We start from the raw sequence: 12,960 nt of genomic DNA on the forward strand, positions 1-12,960 counted from the left end.
ATAGAGGGAATCTCTCGAACTCGGACTCTTGTGTTAGATTCTTTTCCATCACAGTGGCAATCACCTTTTTCAGAGCAGGTCTCCTTGATTTATAGGACAGCTGGCGGTACAGTGCATAGACTGCCAGACCTGGAGTCAGGAAGACCCGAGTTCAAATCTGGCTTCAGACACTTACTAGCTGTGTGACCCTGGGCAGGTCACATCACCTTGTCTACCTCAGTTTCCTCATTTATAAAATGAACTAGAGAAGGAAATGGCAAACCACTCCAGTATCTCTGCCAAGAAAACCCTAAACAGGATCAGGAGGAGTCAGATACGACTGAAAAACAACAAAAACACCTTGTTTTATGCCTTCCTCAACATTTATGATCAGAGCAGTGCTTTTATGGCCTTTTTTTTTTGGGGGGGGGGGAATGAGGGTTAAGTGACTTGCCCAGGGTCACACAGCTAGTAAGTGTTAAGTGTCTGAGGGCAGATTTGAACTCAGGTCCTCCTGAATCCAGGGCCAGTGCTCTATCCACTGCGCCACCTAGCTGCCCCCATTACAGCTCTTTCAAGACAACTTGAGTAATTGTGATATCTGGAAGAGAGACTTTAAGGTGACGTTTTGCTCAAACAAATGCAATTTTTTCTTTGTGATCAGCACACGACAAAGTCGTGGAATCTTGTTCATCTTTCAGTCAATTATGTGATGGCCAAGATGTGTTCTGCTCTGGAATTTGCCTTGCAAAAGCCAGGACTTCATGCCCACGATGCACGTGTAGACAACACACAAACATTCAGAGATGGGAAGGCAGGTGGCTCACACAGCGGTGGCCGGTGTTCTCTTGGCTGGGATTCACAAGGCTGAATTCTTTTTCTACGATGCTGGCATTTTGCCATCCTTTGAATACCTCAGGAATCGATCCCCCAACATCCCCTCGCTTGTGGATCTACATATACTCAGTCTAATCTCACTGCTTCCCCATCTTTGTTTTCTTGGTCCCATTTCTGCTCATTTCTGCACCATCCTCAGTCACACCCCAGCCTTGGCTGGGGATTCTGATGTGGCAGCTCTATGGCCTTGGACGGTGATAAAGAGACTTTGCTGTGAGACCTGCAGATCTTTTCCCTTCTTCTTCTGTTTGCTGTCCTTCTGTTTTTATCCTTAAATGCCCTCCGCACGGCTTGGCTCAGGTGAGGCCCTTGCCAAGTTTCCTTTAAACTGGCTCAGGCTTCTGCTGCCTCTGCGAGGAGGGGGCCTGCTCGTCGTCCTCCATGGTCCGGCTCTGGGACATCCGTGAGAATTCCTGTTCTACACCGGGGCTGTCACTGGATGGCATATGGCTCCATTTGGCCCTTGGGTGGAGCACTGGCTGACCATCCCCCCGTGGTCGCTGTAACGTCCACCCCCGGGCCACCCTACCCTGACTGGTGAACGTTGCTCACGGCCCACTGCCGGTGGGGCCTCGACCTAAGCCGAGGCTCTCTCGGCAGACTCCTGGCCCTGGCTGATCCCCAGGCCTCCTCCCTTGTTTCCATTCAGGTCAAAAACTACTTTTGGCCCACAGGTTTTGCTGTCCCACTCCCCCAGACCACATTCTATTCCACTGTATTCATTCCCTCTCTATGTCATCTGTAGACACTTATAAACATTCTCTAGAACGTCAGCCCCCTCTGAGCAGGGACTGTTCGCTGTATTCTCAGGACCTAGCATAGGGCCCGGCACATAGTAGGTCTTTATTAAGTGCTTGTTTGGTTGATGGCCCTGATGCCACCTGTGGACCCTCTCGTGCCTCCCCTGACTTCTGAGGTCTCTCCCCACCCCCCACTCCAGGATTCTGTGACACATCTGGAGGGCTCCCTGAACGTCTCCTCTCCCAGCCCTCACTCAGCCCTTTCCAAGATGCTCAGGGCCTGGGATGACGTCCTGATTGGTGCTGGGGCCCGAGGCCTCATTTTCCTGCCTGATGCCCGTTCGGTCCAGGGCCCTGGGTTTGCACAATTCCACCCCAAGGCGGTCTGGGATGCAAATATCGAGACTGCACTGAAGCGGGCTAATGAGGCAACTGGGCGGCCCAAGCGGGAGGGAGATGGAGGGACGCCCTGGAATGGTGCTCTGCCTCTCCCTGGCTGGCCACCTGCAGCAGAAGCAGCTATTCTCTCGGGCTGGAGCCCGACAGTCTGTAGGCAGTGGCCCTTGCCGTGCCCTGCGCTGCCCACCTTGCCTGGCTGCAGAGGGAAGGCCAAGAGCCTAAGCGAAGCGGCTTTGGGAAGCCATAAGCCATCGCAGGGACAACTGGTGTTTTCCCTGAGGTGTGCACCCTTCCCCCCTCCCCCGCCTTCTCAGAGCCTGCCAAGGCCAGGGGATGCCTCGGCTCTCAGCCACCACCCCCAGCAGGCAGGAGTGGCCATGACGTCATCCACAAGAGAGGGGAGGGGGCCCACAGGTCAGAGGCTTACTTCTTGGGGTCAGAGAAGGCCAGGGGCCGTGGGGCAGGCTCCTCCGGTCTCTTCCACCCCGTGGGGTACTTATTCCGTACGGGCTGCTTGGAGAAGAAGGACTTGGGGACCGAGGCAGACAGCTGGAAGGGGCTGGGTTGGGCCAGCTGAGGGGCCCTGCTGTTCTCTGTTGCTGGCGTTTTGTAAACCTGAGCGGGGTAGGCGGCTCTGGAGCTCACATTACTAAAAGCAAACAAAACAAACTTGAAATCAGCCTCAGTGAGCGGCCTTCCCAGGAAAACCAAGCTCAGAGCCCACGCCCTCCTCCCTCCTCTCTGCCCCCAGGTATCTGAGCTTCCTTCGGCCCAGCCCCCAGGGTTCCCTTCTTCCAGCCGCACCTGCTGCCTTTTCCTTGGCACAGGAGACCTGGAAGTAACTTCAGGGACCACCTGCTCCCCTGGGTGCCACACTGCGCCCAAACTCGGGAAGACCTGAGTTCAGATCTTGCCCTCTACACTCGCTAGCTGTGTGACCCTGGGCATGTCACTTCACCTCCATTTCTTCATCTCTAAAATGGGGATAATCACGGCCCCTCCCTCCTCAAGTCATGATGATCACATGGGACAAACGACCTCAGCACTTGATGCCTGTGGCTGCCATTCTTATCCCCAGACCCCATCATCTTGCTGGCCTCTCCTCCCAGCTCTGTCCCAGCTCGCTGGTGCTGGAGACAAGGGAAGGTCCCAGACAGGTCATGCTGCTGCCATTTAGGGGCAGAGCCCAGGCCTTCTGATGTCAAACCTGCTGTCTCTCCATCACATCATCTGAGCTGCCTTGGGCAATGGGGCTTAGAGCCGGGGCGATGCCACCCCACCAAAGCACCCTTGTTTGCCAGGCAGCAAGTGAGCACAGGTGATAGCAGGGGCAGCAAGGCCTCCTGGGGCTCACTCGAGGGCAGCAGTGGAGATCTCCGCAGAGCTGACAGCTCCTCTGGGAGCAGGGGAGCACCCAGCCCTGTGGGCTCTGCATTCACGCCCACTCTGCCCTGAGCCGATCCACGCAAAATAAATACATGGCCATTTTCAAACAAAAACTGAACAGCTGCTGCCACTGAGAAATTCACTGGCACCTCAGCCGCGGCCCCATGGATACTCGAGGACCCCCGGCACATGTGGCTCAGCTCATTTGTTCTCCCTGACACTGGCCCTGCCAGTGCCTGGGGAGGCCAGATGCCTGGTGAGGGAGCCAAGGGGTGCCAGGGGGTATGAGGTCACCAAGGAGCACAGGGCTTCTGATTTCTAGGGAGCGTGACCAAGACCACAGGACGCGCTCTGATTGAGGCTCGGAGGCACCAATGCCTGTCCAGAAAGACGTGCCAGGACGTCGGACAGCGTGTGCTGGGCTGCCCACCATGGCACGGCCCCACTGTGCCCTTCTGGTCCTCACCAGCATGCTGCAGGCTTTCCTGGGGCACCAATGCAGCTGCTGACCCCAGCCCCGCCTGCCTCTGATTTTCTACTCTTGTGTGTCTTGGGAGATGCCTCTCCCCCCTCCCCTCAAGCACAAGTCCTCTGCCTTCCACCTTCAGGGCCTTCTCCCACTTTCAGTCTTCGGAGAGTAGAGCAGAATGGTCTATGGCTTCACCAGCACCAGGACAGGGGCCCAAAGACCTCAGTGAGAGCCAGGGTCAGCCGGCCCTGCGGCTGCACATCCGTGTTCTGATCTTCTTCGCTCACACTGACAGGCTTCCCAAGCTCTTGGAGATGTTGCTTGGCTGCCTCAGGCGCTGACCCCGGAGGCCCGCTCATGACCCTGTGCTGCAGGGCGGGGGGCAGACACGGCCTCTTCTGGGGGAGCCTGACCTTGGTCGAGCCAGCAGGCTGTACTGGGGCTCACTCTCTGCTCCCCAGCTGTCAGGGGCTTCACCGTCCTAGGAAGGAGCAGCATAGCTCCCAATGACATGCCCAAGCGGAGGGCCCTGCTGCTGAGATGGAACTTCTGCCCCATGGGCTGTGGGGCACCTTGGCCCTCCTTGGGGCAGGGCACGCTGGGCTCAAGGAGATGTAACCCACATCCCTGAGTGGAGGCACTCCCTCCCCAGACTCTGGAGGACTCGGTGGTACTGCTGGGCCAGGAGACGGGTCTTGTCCTCTGCCCACTCAGATGTCCCCAGCGGGCAGGTGGGTGGCTGAGAATTCCTTGCCAGGCCAGACTCTAACGGCTCCTTCTGTGCCTGTCACGGGAGCCCTGACCGGTCATACTGCCCCTCTCCTGGGCCCCAGGGCCCTCCGTGTCACCAGCAGTGCTGGACAATCCTTGCCACAGCTCCTGGCCTGACCCTGCACTGACCGGCTCCAAGGTCTTCTTGTTGACAGGGGGCCACGAAGGCCAAACTGGTGGGACGGGAATCTGGAGCCTCACTAAGTGTGACGAGACTCAGTCCTGGGACGGCTGGTCACTGGGGCCTCCAGCACGCGATGACAGACTGGGCAAACACCAGGAGGTTGGAAAGAGCCGTGTGAGATACCACTGCGGAGCGGGCGAGCAGGCCTGACACGTGACGTGGCCCAGAGCAGGGCTGGGCCAGACCCGAGCCTCAGGGACCCGGCCACAATAGAGAGTGCACTGGGGAGAGTGCTGGGGCTGGAGTCACAAAGAGCTGAGTTCAAATCCAGCCTCGGACACCCCAGTGTGACCCTGGGCCAGTCCTTTCCCATGTCTGCATCAGTTCCCTCCTTGGTAAAATGGGGCCAATAAGAGCCTCCACCTCCCAGGGCTGCTGCAAGACCCCCTGAGATGCTATGTGTAACATGCTCTTGCAAGGCTAGGGAAGAGCGACCTCCCGTGACTGGCCACCGCTCCCTCCATTCTGCAAACCCTCCTTCCATGATCTGGCTTTGCACCTGCTTCCCTGGACCCCTGACCAAACAGAGGCTCTGGATCCCTTCCCGCTCAGGCCTGCATGGCGCCCCTGGGTGGGGTATGCCATCGGCCCGGGCGGATGTGAAGGGCCTTCCCGGGGCCGCCCATTCAGAGGGTCAGAGCAGCCTGCCTGTGCAGGGATTGGGGATGGGAGGGAGGCGGGGCGCTATTTCCTTCTCTCCCCCCCTCCCTCAGCCCAGCCCAGGGGCACACAGCAAGTAGCCCAGAAAGCTCAGTCTAAAGGGTGGGCCTAGATGGGGCCCCTGGGCTCAAGGAACCAACCCCCCTGCCCAGCTGGCCCCAGCTTGGCTGCCGCTGGAAGGTTTCCACCACTAGGTGGCGTGTGTGCCACGTCTCTGGCTCAGCTACCTGATCTCCCACTCACCTGCCCACAGCTGCGGGAGGTGGGGGGCCTCCGGGCCAGGGAAGGGGAGTGGGTGAGGGCTATCCCCTCCTGCGGAGCCTTGTTAGATCCTGGGGAGAACTCCAGTAGAGGGGGATGCCCATGGCGGGGGCGGGGGTCTCCCCACAGCACTCCCTTCAACAGGCATCTCTTCTCTCCCTCCACTTCCTCCCCTGCCCTTGGTGGGGGGCGAGGTCAGGGCCAATTCCCAGGGTGGGAAGCATGAGCCCCCAGAGATAAAGAGGCGCCGGCTGGCCGGGAGCTGAGGGCTCCTTTTCTGGGGAGAAGGCCGAGGGGTCCTGCCCGGACCTGGTGAGCTGGTGCCAATGAGTCCAAAGCCATAGGGCCCCGCAGACCCGGCCGCCCACCCCGGCCCACCGCCCTGCCCGTACCTGGGCTGCTTCAGCAGCTCGTGGCCGTTGCCCGGGCTGGCGGCTCCCGAGGGCATGCTCGAGCCGGCTGAGTAGAGTTTGGGCCGGTAGCCTTTGCCCTGGCCGCCAGCCTCTCGACGCTTGTCCCCGTGGCCCCCGTAGGCCGGCTTCTGCAGCTTGGGCGGCCGTGCCATTTTGGCGGGGGGCAGGCCGCCGGGGCTGGCGGCGCAGATGGTGGTCTCAATGCCGCTGTCGCTGGAGCCGCCCTTGGACAGGGGGTCCTGCTCGGCCTCCAGGGAGTCTGGGCCCTCAAACCACCTCTCGTCGCTGTGGCTGCTGGAGGCATTGCTGGACAGCGTGTTGCTGCTGGAGTGGCTGGAGTACTGAGGCTCGGCCTGGAAACACACAGAGGCGCCTTCAGGACTGGGACCCCAGAGCACCTACAAGCCCCCGGACGGGGCACACACACAGCACCCCCCACAGAATAAGTGCAAGTAGACCCGGGGCTCCAGGGGATCAGGAAGGGCTTAACAGAGAAGGTAAGGAGGGATGGCATTATAAGCATGGGGCACAGCCAAGGCAAAGGCACAAAGGTGGGAGATGGAATGTCAGGTGGGAAGAGAGGTCGGTCTGGCTGGTCACTGAGTACAGGACGGAGCATAATGAGGCAGGAAAGACACGATGAGAGCGGGTTGTGAAGGGCTGAGGAGGAGTGTGGGTACTCCCGGGGATGAATCAGGACGCGGGAATCTAGGGGGTCAAGGGCCAGGATAGGGGTGGGGGTGGCTGTGGGAGTAGAAGAGGGGGCAGCTATGGGAGGTGTGGAGGAGGCAGAAAGGGCTGAATGGGGTCAGTGACCCATGGGTGGGGGCAGGACTCACACCAGGGCCTCCCTCCCCTTGGCCTCCATGCAGACCACTGTGGTCTTCAGCCCCTCCCCTGTCCCATTCTCCTCCTCCCTCTCTGTCTCCTTTGTTGGATCCTCCTCCAGATGATGGCCTGGACCCTTGATGTCCCTCCCGGCTTGGTCCTGGGCCCCCTTCTCTCCCTCTGGGTTGCTTCACTGGGTGATCTCAGGGGCTCCCATGAATTCAATCATCATTTCTATGACAATAATTCTCAAATCTAATTCTCCAGCCCCAACCTCCTGCCAACAGGGCAGCGAGGTGGTGCCACAGTGCACAGAGCACCAGGGAGGCTCATCTTCCCAAGCCTCAGACACTGCCTAGCTGTGTGACCCTGGGCAAGTCACTTTACCCTGCCTGCCTCAGTCTCCTCATCTGTCAGGTGGGCTGGAGAAGGAGATAACAGACTGCTCCAGTGCCTCTGCCAAGAAAACCCCCATGGGGTCACGGGGACTCGGACAAGAGCGAGAAGCAGCTGATCAATAACATCCTGCCTAACCCCCAGCCTTGGGTCTCTAAGTGCCCGTCAGACATCCCAGAGTGGACGTCCAGCAGATACCTTGAACTCGATGTGCCCCAAACAGCTCGGCTCTTGCTCCTCCCCTCCCCCCTATCCAGGCTCTTACCAAGGCCTGGCACGGTCATCCGGGCAGCATCTCCCCAATCCGCCCCCTCCTCTCCTCTGACACTGCCCCTCCCCACCCCAGCCCATCCTCTGCATCTGTGTCACCTTCCACTGCCTCCAGAATCCAACATAAAGCTGTCTGGTTGGCATTCAAAGTCCTTCACAAGCTGAGCCCCCCCTTCCTTCTTGCCTTCTCGTGGCTCCTTCCAGGATGCCCGCCATCTTGCTGACCCACAAACAGGACCTTCCATCTCCAGCCTCCATGCATTGCCACTGGCTGTGCTCATGCCTGGACCGCTTTCCTGCCTTAGCTTGAACCCCACCCGCCGCAGGAAGCCTCTCCAGATGCCCCTCATTCTAGCCCGCCTTGACTGCGCGTCTCCCAGTTATCGCGAGTCTGTCTTGTTTGTCCCCAGCTGTCTGCAGGCTGTGTCCCCACCAGACTGAGCTCCTGGGGGCATGCGTGGTTTCTGCCCGGCACACAGGCGGCGCTTCCTCACAGGGTTACGTGGGGACCATAAATGCTGGCTCTGATTCTTCCTCCTGTGCCGGGTTCTGTGTCCGGGAGGCATGGATAACCATCCCCGGGGTGTCCCCATGAGCATTTCATCCAGTGCCTCCCCAAAGAGAGCCCCTCCCCCTTAAGAGGCAGGCATCCTGGGTGAGGCGGAGAATAGCACAAGGCCATTCTCCCCCACCTACACTTGGGGCCAAGGTTGCCCCTTCTCTCCCTCTAACTCCTCAGACAAACGCCAACCTGGGCTCAGATGGCCCAGGGGCAGCCGGCCCTGCCATCGCTGGTGAGCCCTGAGTGTTCCCCTGCCCTCCTTTGAGACCCCGAGCCAGGTCTGGAGGCCTTGCTCCCTTCTCCCTGCCGCTCCCTGGGACTATGGAAAAGAAGACAGAGCCTCCAAGACCCGGGCCAGGGATGGGACTTTTCCTGGACCCAAAGGGAGTGCGGGGCAGGTTCATCCTGGCTGGAGAGCAGCCGCGGTGCCTTGTTTCACCTTTGCCTCTGCTCATGTGGAAAATGGAGAGGATGAGCCTGATCCTGCCTGTATCCCAGGATGAAGCCCCAAACATGACAGTGCCAATGACGGGGGCAAGGGGGGGGACATAGCTTAGGAGCCTAAGGATGCCTCGGTGTTCTTGGCTGGGCAACGGGCTCTTAACTGTCACAAGAGGCTTTCTCCAGCTTTGCCCTCGCTGGGGCTCTTGCCAGCCAGCGTCTCCCAACAGCCCTGCCAAGCAGGCAGGAGTGGACGCATTGGCCCCTTTTATAGAGGAGGAAACTGAGGCGGAGAGAGGGCAGGAACTTGCCCAAGGTGTCCCCAAGAGCTGGGACTAGAAGCCAGGTCTGGCTCCTAGACTAAGGCATCTTCCCTCAAAAGGTTGGCTGTTTTTCCCTGTTCTGACTCAATTTTCTCCCGTGAAGCTCCCCGACCACTGAGTATTCCTTCCACTGCACCCCAAGGAGACTCGTTTCCAAAACATGGGCTACTTAGGCATCGTAACTAAAAACGGAGGCCCTGTTTCTCTCTTAATCGATCATGCCCGTGGATCCTGAGCATGGCACAAAGCATGCTTCTGCTGGAGTCAGGAGTGGGTCAGCTGCCCCAAGGCGGGCGGCCCTGGCTTGCTGCCCATCATGGCCACGTCGCTGGGTCTCTCCAGTTGTACTCACGACAACTCACCAGGGCGGCTGCCTGGCCAGTCACAGAGCCAGCCCGCCACAAGAGCCCCGGGGACCCCAGCCCAAAACATTGCCCATCAGACCGGGCCTCCAGCCTTCCTGGCTGCCAGGCCCCAAGGCTCACAGCGCCCCCGGGTACCACTTCCTAGCCTACCTCCTGAGGCGGTGCGGTCTCTTCTAGCAGGGCTCATGGGTGTGGGGCTGCGCCTCAGAAGCCCAAGGTGCCCTGTGCTTTGGTGGAACCAGAAGACCATGGCAAAGACCCCCAACACCCACCAGGGCACCTTGGCCCTGCCTCCAAAAGAACGGACCTTGGACCCTGGGAAGGATCTGAGATCTGGAGCCAGAAGGGGACCTCAAGGCCTACCAGCCCAAGCCCCTCATTTGACAGATGAGCAAACCGAGGCCAAGAGGCAAAGGGACTTGTACCCAAGGTCACCCAGCAGAGGGAGGTAAGATCTTAACTGGGGCCCTCTGACGGCAAGGCCAAGGCTCTTCCCACCTCCCAAAATGGGACAGAGGGTGGTCAGCACACGTGTGGGTAAACACACACACGTGTACACCCCCACACACACACCCCCACACCCATAGGAGACAACAGCTATGGTCATGTGGAAGGCAAACACACACACGTATACACACACACACATGTACACACACACACACACACACACACCTCATAGGAGACAACCATCACTGGGAGGTTGTGTCCCCCAAGTGAAGAGGGCTCCCCACGGACCACAGCCAGGTGTTGGCGGGCATGCTGGTGACCCCACCCGCCCAGCAGGAGGAGGGAAGGCTGGAGGGAGGGGCCAGGCTGACTCACTCTGGAATGCCTGTTGGGGGAATCTTTGCCTGCCACGTCCTGTCTGCTGATGTGCCTGCTGCCGCTGTTTGCACCCATGGCCGAGAGGCGAGACTGCGACGGCACGTGCCACAGGGGCTCTGAAAGGAAGAAGAGGAGCCTGGGGTCACTGGGGCATGGTCTCCCATCACTCTCGCCTCCTCCCACTGGCCCTGATCCCTAATTCAGAGGGGGAAACCAAGACATCGTCCCATACCTGGAGGGTCTGAGTTCATCTGTCTGAATGTCCTCCCAGGAAGGCCTCCATGGGCTGCGACCAATGGGATGCGTCGCCCATGTGGGGAATTACCATCCTCCTGAATTGATCTTGTCTTACATGTGTGCACACACATGGCAAACTTGAGAATTTATGGCCTTTTAATTCTATTTTATTTTTTCTCCCAATTACTTGTAAAAAACAATTTTTAATGTCCACTTTAAAAAATTCTCAGCTCCTGGGGCAGCTAGGTGGCGCAGTGGATAGAACACCGGCCCTGGTGTCAGGAAGACCTGAGTTCAAATCTGGCCTCAGACACCTGACACTTACAAGCTGTGTGACTTTGGCCAAGTCACTTAACCTCAATTGCCTCACCAAAAAATAAAAAATTCTCAGCCCCCCCCCCCACTGAGAAGGTGAGCGATCTGATACAGGTTGTGCATGTACAGTCATACTAAATGTTTCCGTGTTAGTCATATTGTAAAAGAAAACAGGCAAAAAACCCCTAGAAAAATAAAGACAATTTAATACCTTTAAAAAACCCAATTTTAGGGGCAGCTAGGTAGAGCAGTGGATAGAGCACTGGCCCTGGATTCAGGAGGACCAGTTCTAATCCAGCCTCAGACACTTGACACTTACTAGCTGTGTGACCCTGGGTAAGTCACTTAACCCTCACTGCCCCGCCAAAATTAATTAATGAATTAATATATAAAAACCCCAATTTTACTGCTCTCTTCTGTCCCAACATCAGCTTCTGAGCTGTCCCTCCCTCCATGGAGGCCCGGGGCCATCCCTCCAAAGGAAGCAGGAGGGGAGGAAGGAGAAAAAGAAAGTTCTGCAAAACTCAAGAACACAAACCCCTCTCATGCTGAATAATGTCCTTTCCTATTAAACAGGGAGCACAGGGAGGAGCGTGGAAAGCCAAGGGGACTGGGGACGCAAAGCGGGGAGCCCTCATCAGCAGAGGAAACTGAGACCCACACAAGGTAAAGCATCAAACCAAGGTTATAAAGGAATTCTTCTTCTACCCCAGACCTATGATTTTATCAGTTATAGGAAATGAGCTCAGTGCTAAACCTTCGAGGCTGCTCAGAGCTGCCTGGGGCACTGGGAGAGCGAGTGGCTTGTCTGGGCTCACACAATGCCGCTGTGTATGTTTGGGGAGAGGGTCAGAGAGGGAGGCAGGGGGGAGATGGGGAGGGAGAGAGAGAAAGGGGATGAGGGAGAGACCGAGAGGGAGAGGGAGGGGCGTGATGCACACTCAGGTTCTTGAGTCCAAGCCCAGTGGTCTTTTTCATTGCTATGGCGCCTAGGGTCCTCTCTAGCTCTGGTTTGCCACCACCTCTCTGTATGAGAGGCAGCCAGGCGGCGCAGTAGATAGAGGGCCTGAGTTCAAATCCGGATTCAGACACTTCCTAGATGTGTGAATGGGGCAAGTTACCTCATGCTGTTTGCCTCAGTTCCTTATCATTAAAATGAGCTGGAGAAGGAAATGACAAACCACTCCAGTATCTTTGCCGAGAAAACCCCAATGGGGTCATGAGAGAATTTCGCAAGGGGCGGCAGCCCTTCCACTAAGCCCCTGGGGCTCTGCGTTGGCGCCTCCCTCCTAGCCGGCTTCTGAATGGCCAGACTTGGCCAGCTTGGTGGCACCTGCCCAGGAAGGTCTGGTGGAGTTAATACAGGGCAGTATTTATGGAGCACGTTAAGGCTTAAATTGCTTTATGGAGATGAGCTCAGTCTTACCACAACCCTGTGCAATAGGAGCTCTTATTCCCCCCCCCCGCCCCCCTTTACGTGGGAAGAGACTCAAGCTCAGTGGGGCTCAGGGACTTTACTCAGGGCTAGTAAATATTCAGGCTGGGACTTGAATGTCAAATCCTGCCCAGAAAGAGAAGGGCTTAAGGGCAGGCGGACGGGTGTCCTCTCCATTTCCTCTCTGTGGTCTTTCTGGGTATAAGCCCCCACCTTTGGGGGGCTCCCCTCAATGAGCCCAGAACCTTGATACAACTCTGTGAAGCAAAAAGGGCAAGCGCTATCACTGGGATCTGGTGAGGCTCATGGAGGAAGCATTCAAACCCAGGGCTTGGGCCCTTATCCAATCTGGGAGACAGCGTCTTCCCCAGCTTGCTGAGAAATCTAGTCCTAAGAGGAGGCAAATTTCCGGGAGGCTCAGCACCAGGGACATCTGCTTTCTGGTTTGGAAAGGGTGCATCTCTTGGGGAAACGGGGGTCGAGAGTGCGGCTCTGGGGGGCCCAGAGACCCACTGGAATGAGACGGCCAGATGAGGCCCCAGACCGTAGCAGAAACTAGAATCAGAGGGTTTAAATGCCACTTCTCATATTAACTAACCTAATAAACAAGTCTGTTCGTCTTCGGGCCAGGGTGTCAGTTTGCTCATCCGTGCCTCCAAGGTCCCTCCCTGCCCAGGATCCCCACTGCCATAGGGGGCCAGAAGGCCTCACGGGCACAGACAGAGCAGAGGCCGCTGAGTTCTGTTCTATGGAAACGGTGCCTCCGGTCCTTCTTGGCAAAACAAGGGAGGAGCCCTATTTCTC

At 57.8% G+C, this 12,960-nt stretch overlaps 1 protein-coding gene across 5 annotated transcripts in view; it reads right to left on the minus strand.

The window, feature by feature from the left end:
- Nucleotides 1-12,960, minus strand: part of SIPA1L3 (signal induced proliferation associated 1 like 3) — a 145,704-nt gene that overhangs the window by 18,476 nt on the left and 114,268 nt on the right. For 4 of the 5 annotated variants that reach the window (XM_043995159.1, XM_043995158.1, XM_043995160.1 and 1 more), the window contains 3 exons: nt 10,167-10,285; nt 6,139-6,512; nt 2,443-2,664 (listed from right to left, as the gene is read on the minus strand). In XM_043995159.1, the coding sequence (XP_043851094.1) occupies nt 2,443-2,664; nt 6,139-6,512; nt 10,167-10,285 (715 nt within the window). The remainder of the gene's footprint in view (nt 1-2,442; nt 2,665-6,138; nt 6,513-10,166; nt 10,286-12,960) is intronic. The other variant, XM_043995162.1, reaches the window with a different exon arrangement.

The sequence above is a fragment of the Dromiciops gliroides genome, chromosome 3 (genome assembly GCF_019393635.1).
Source record: "Dromiciops gliroides isolate mDroGli1 chromosome 3, mDroGli1.pri, whole genome shotgun sequence".
In the NCBI taxonomy this organism is placed as follows: Eukaryota; Metazoa; Chordata; class Mammalia; order Microbiotheria; family Microbiotheriidae; genus Dromiciops; species Dromiciops gliroides.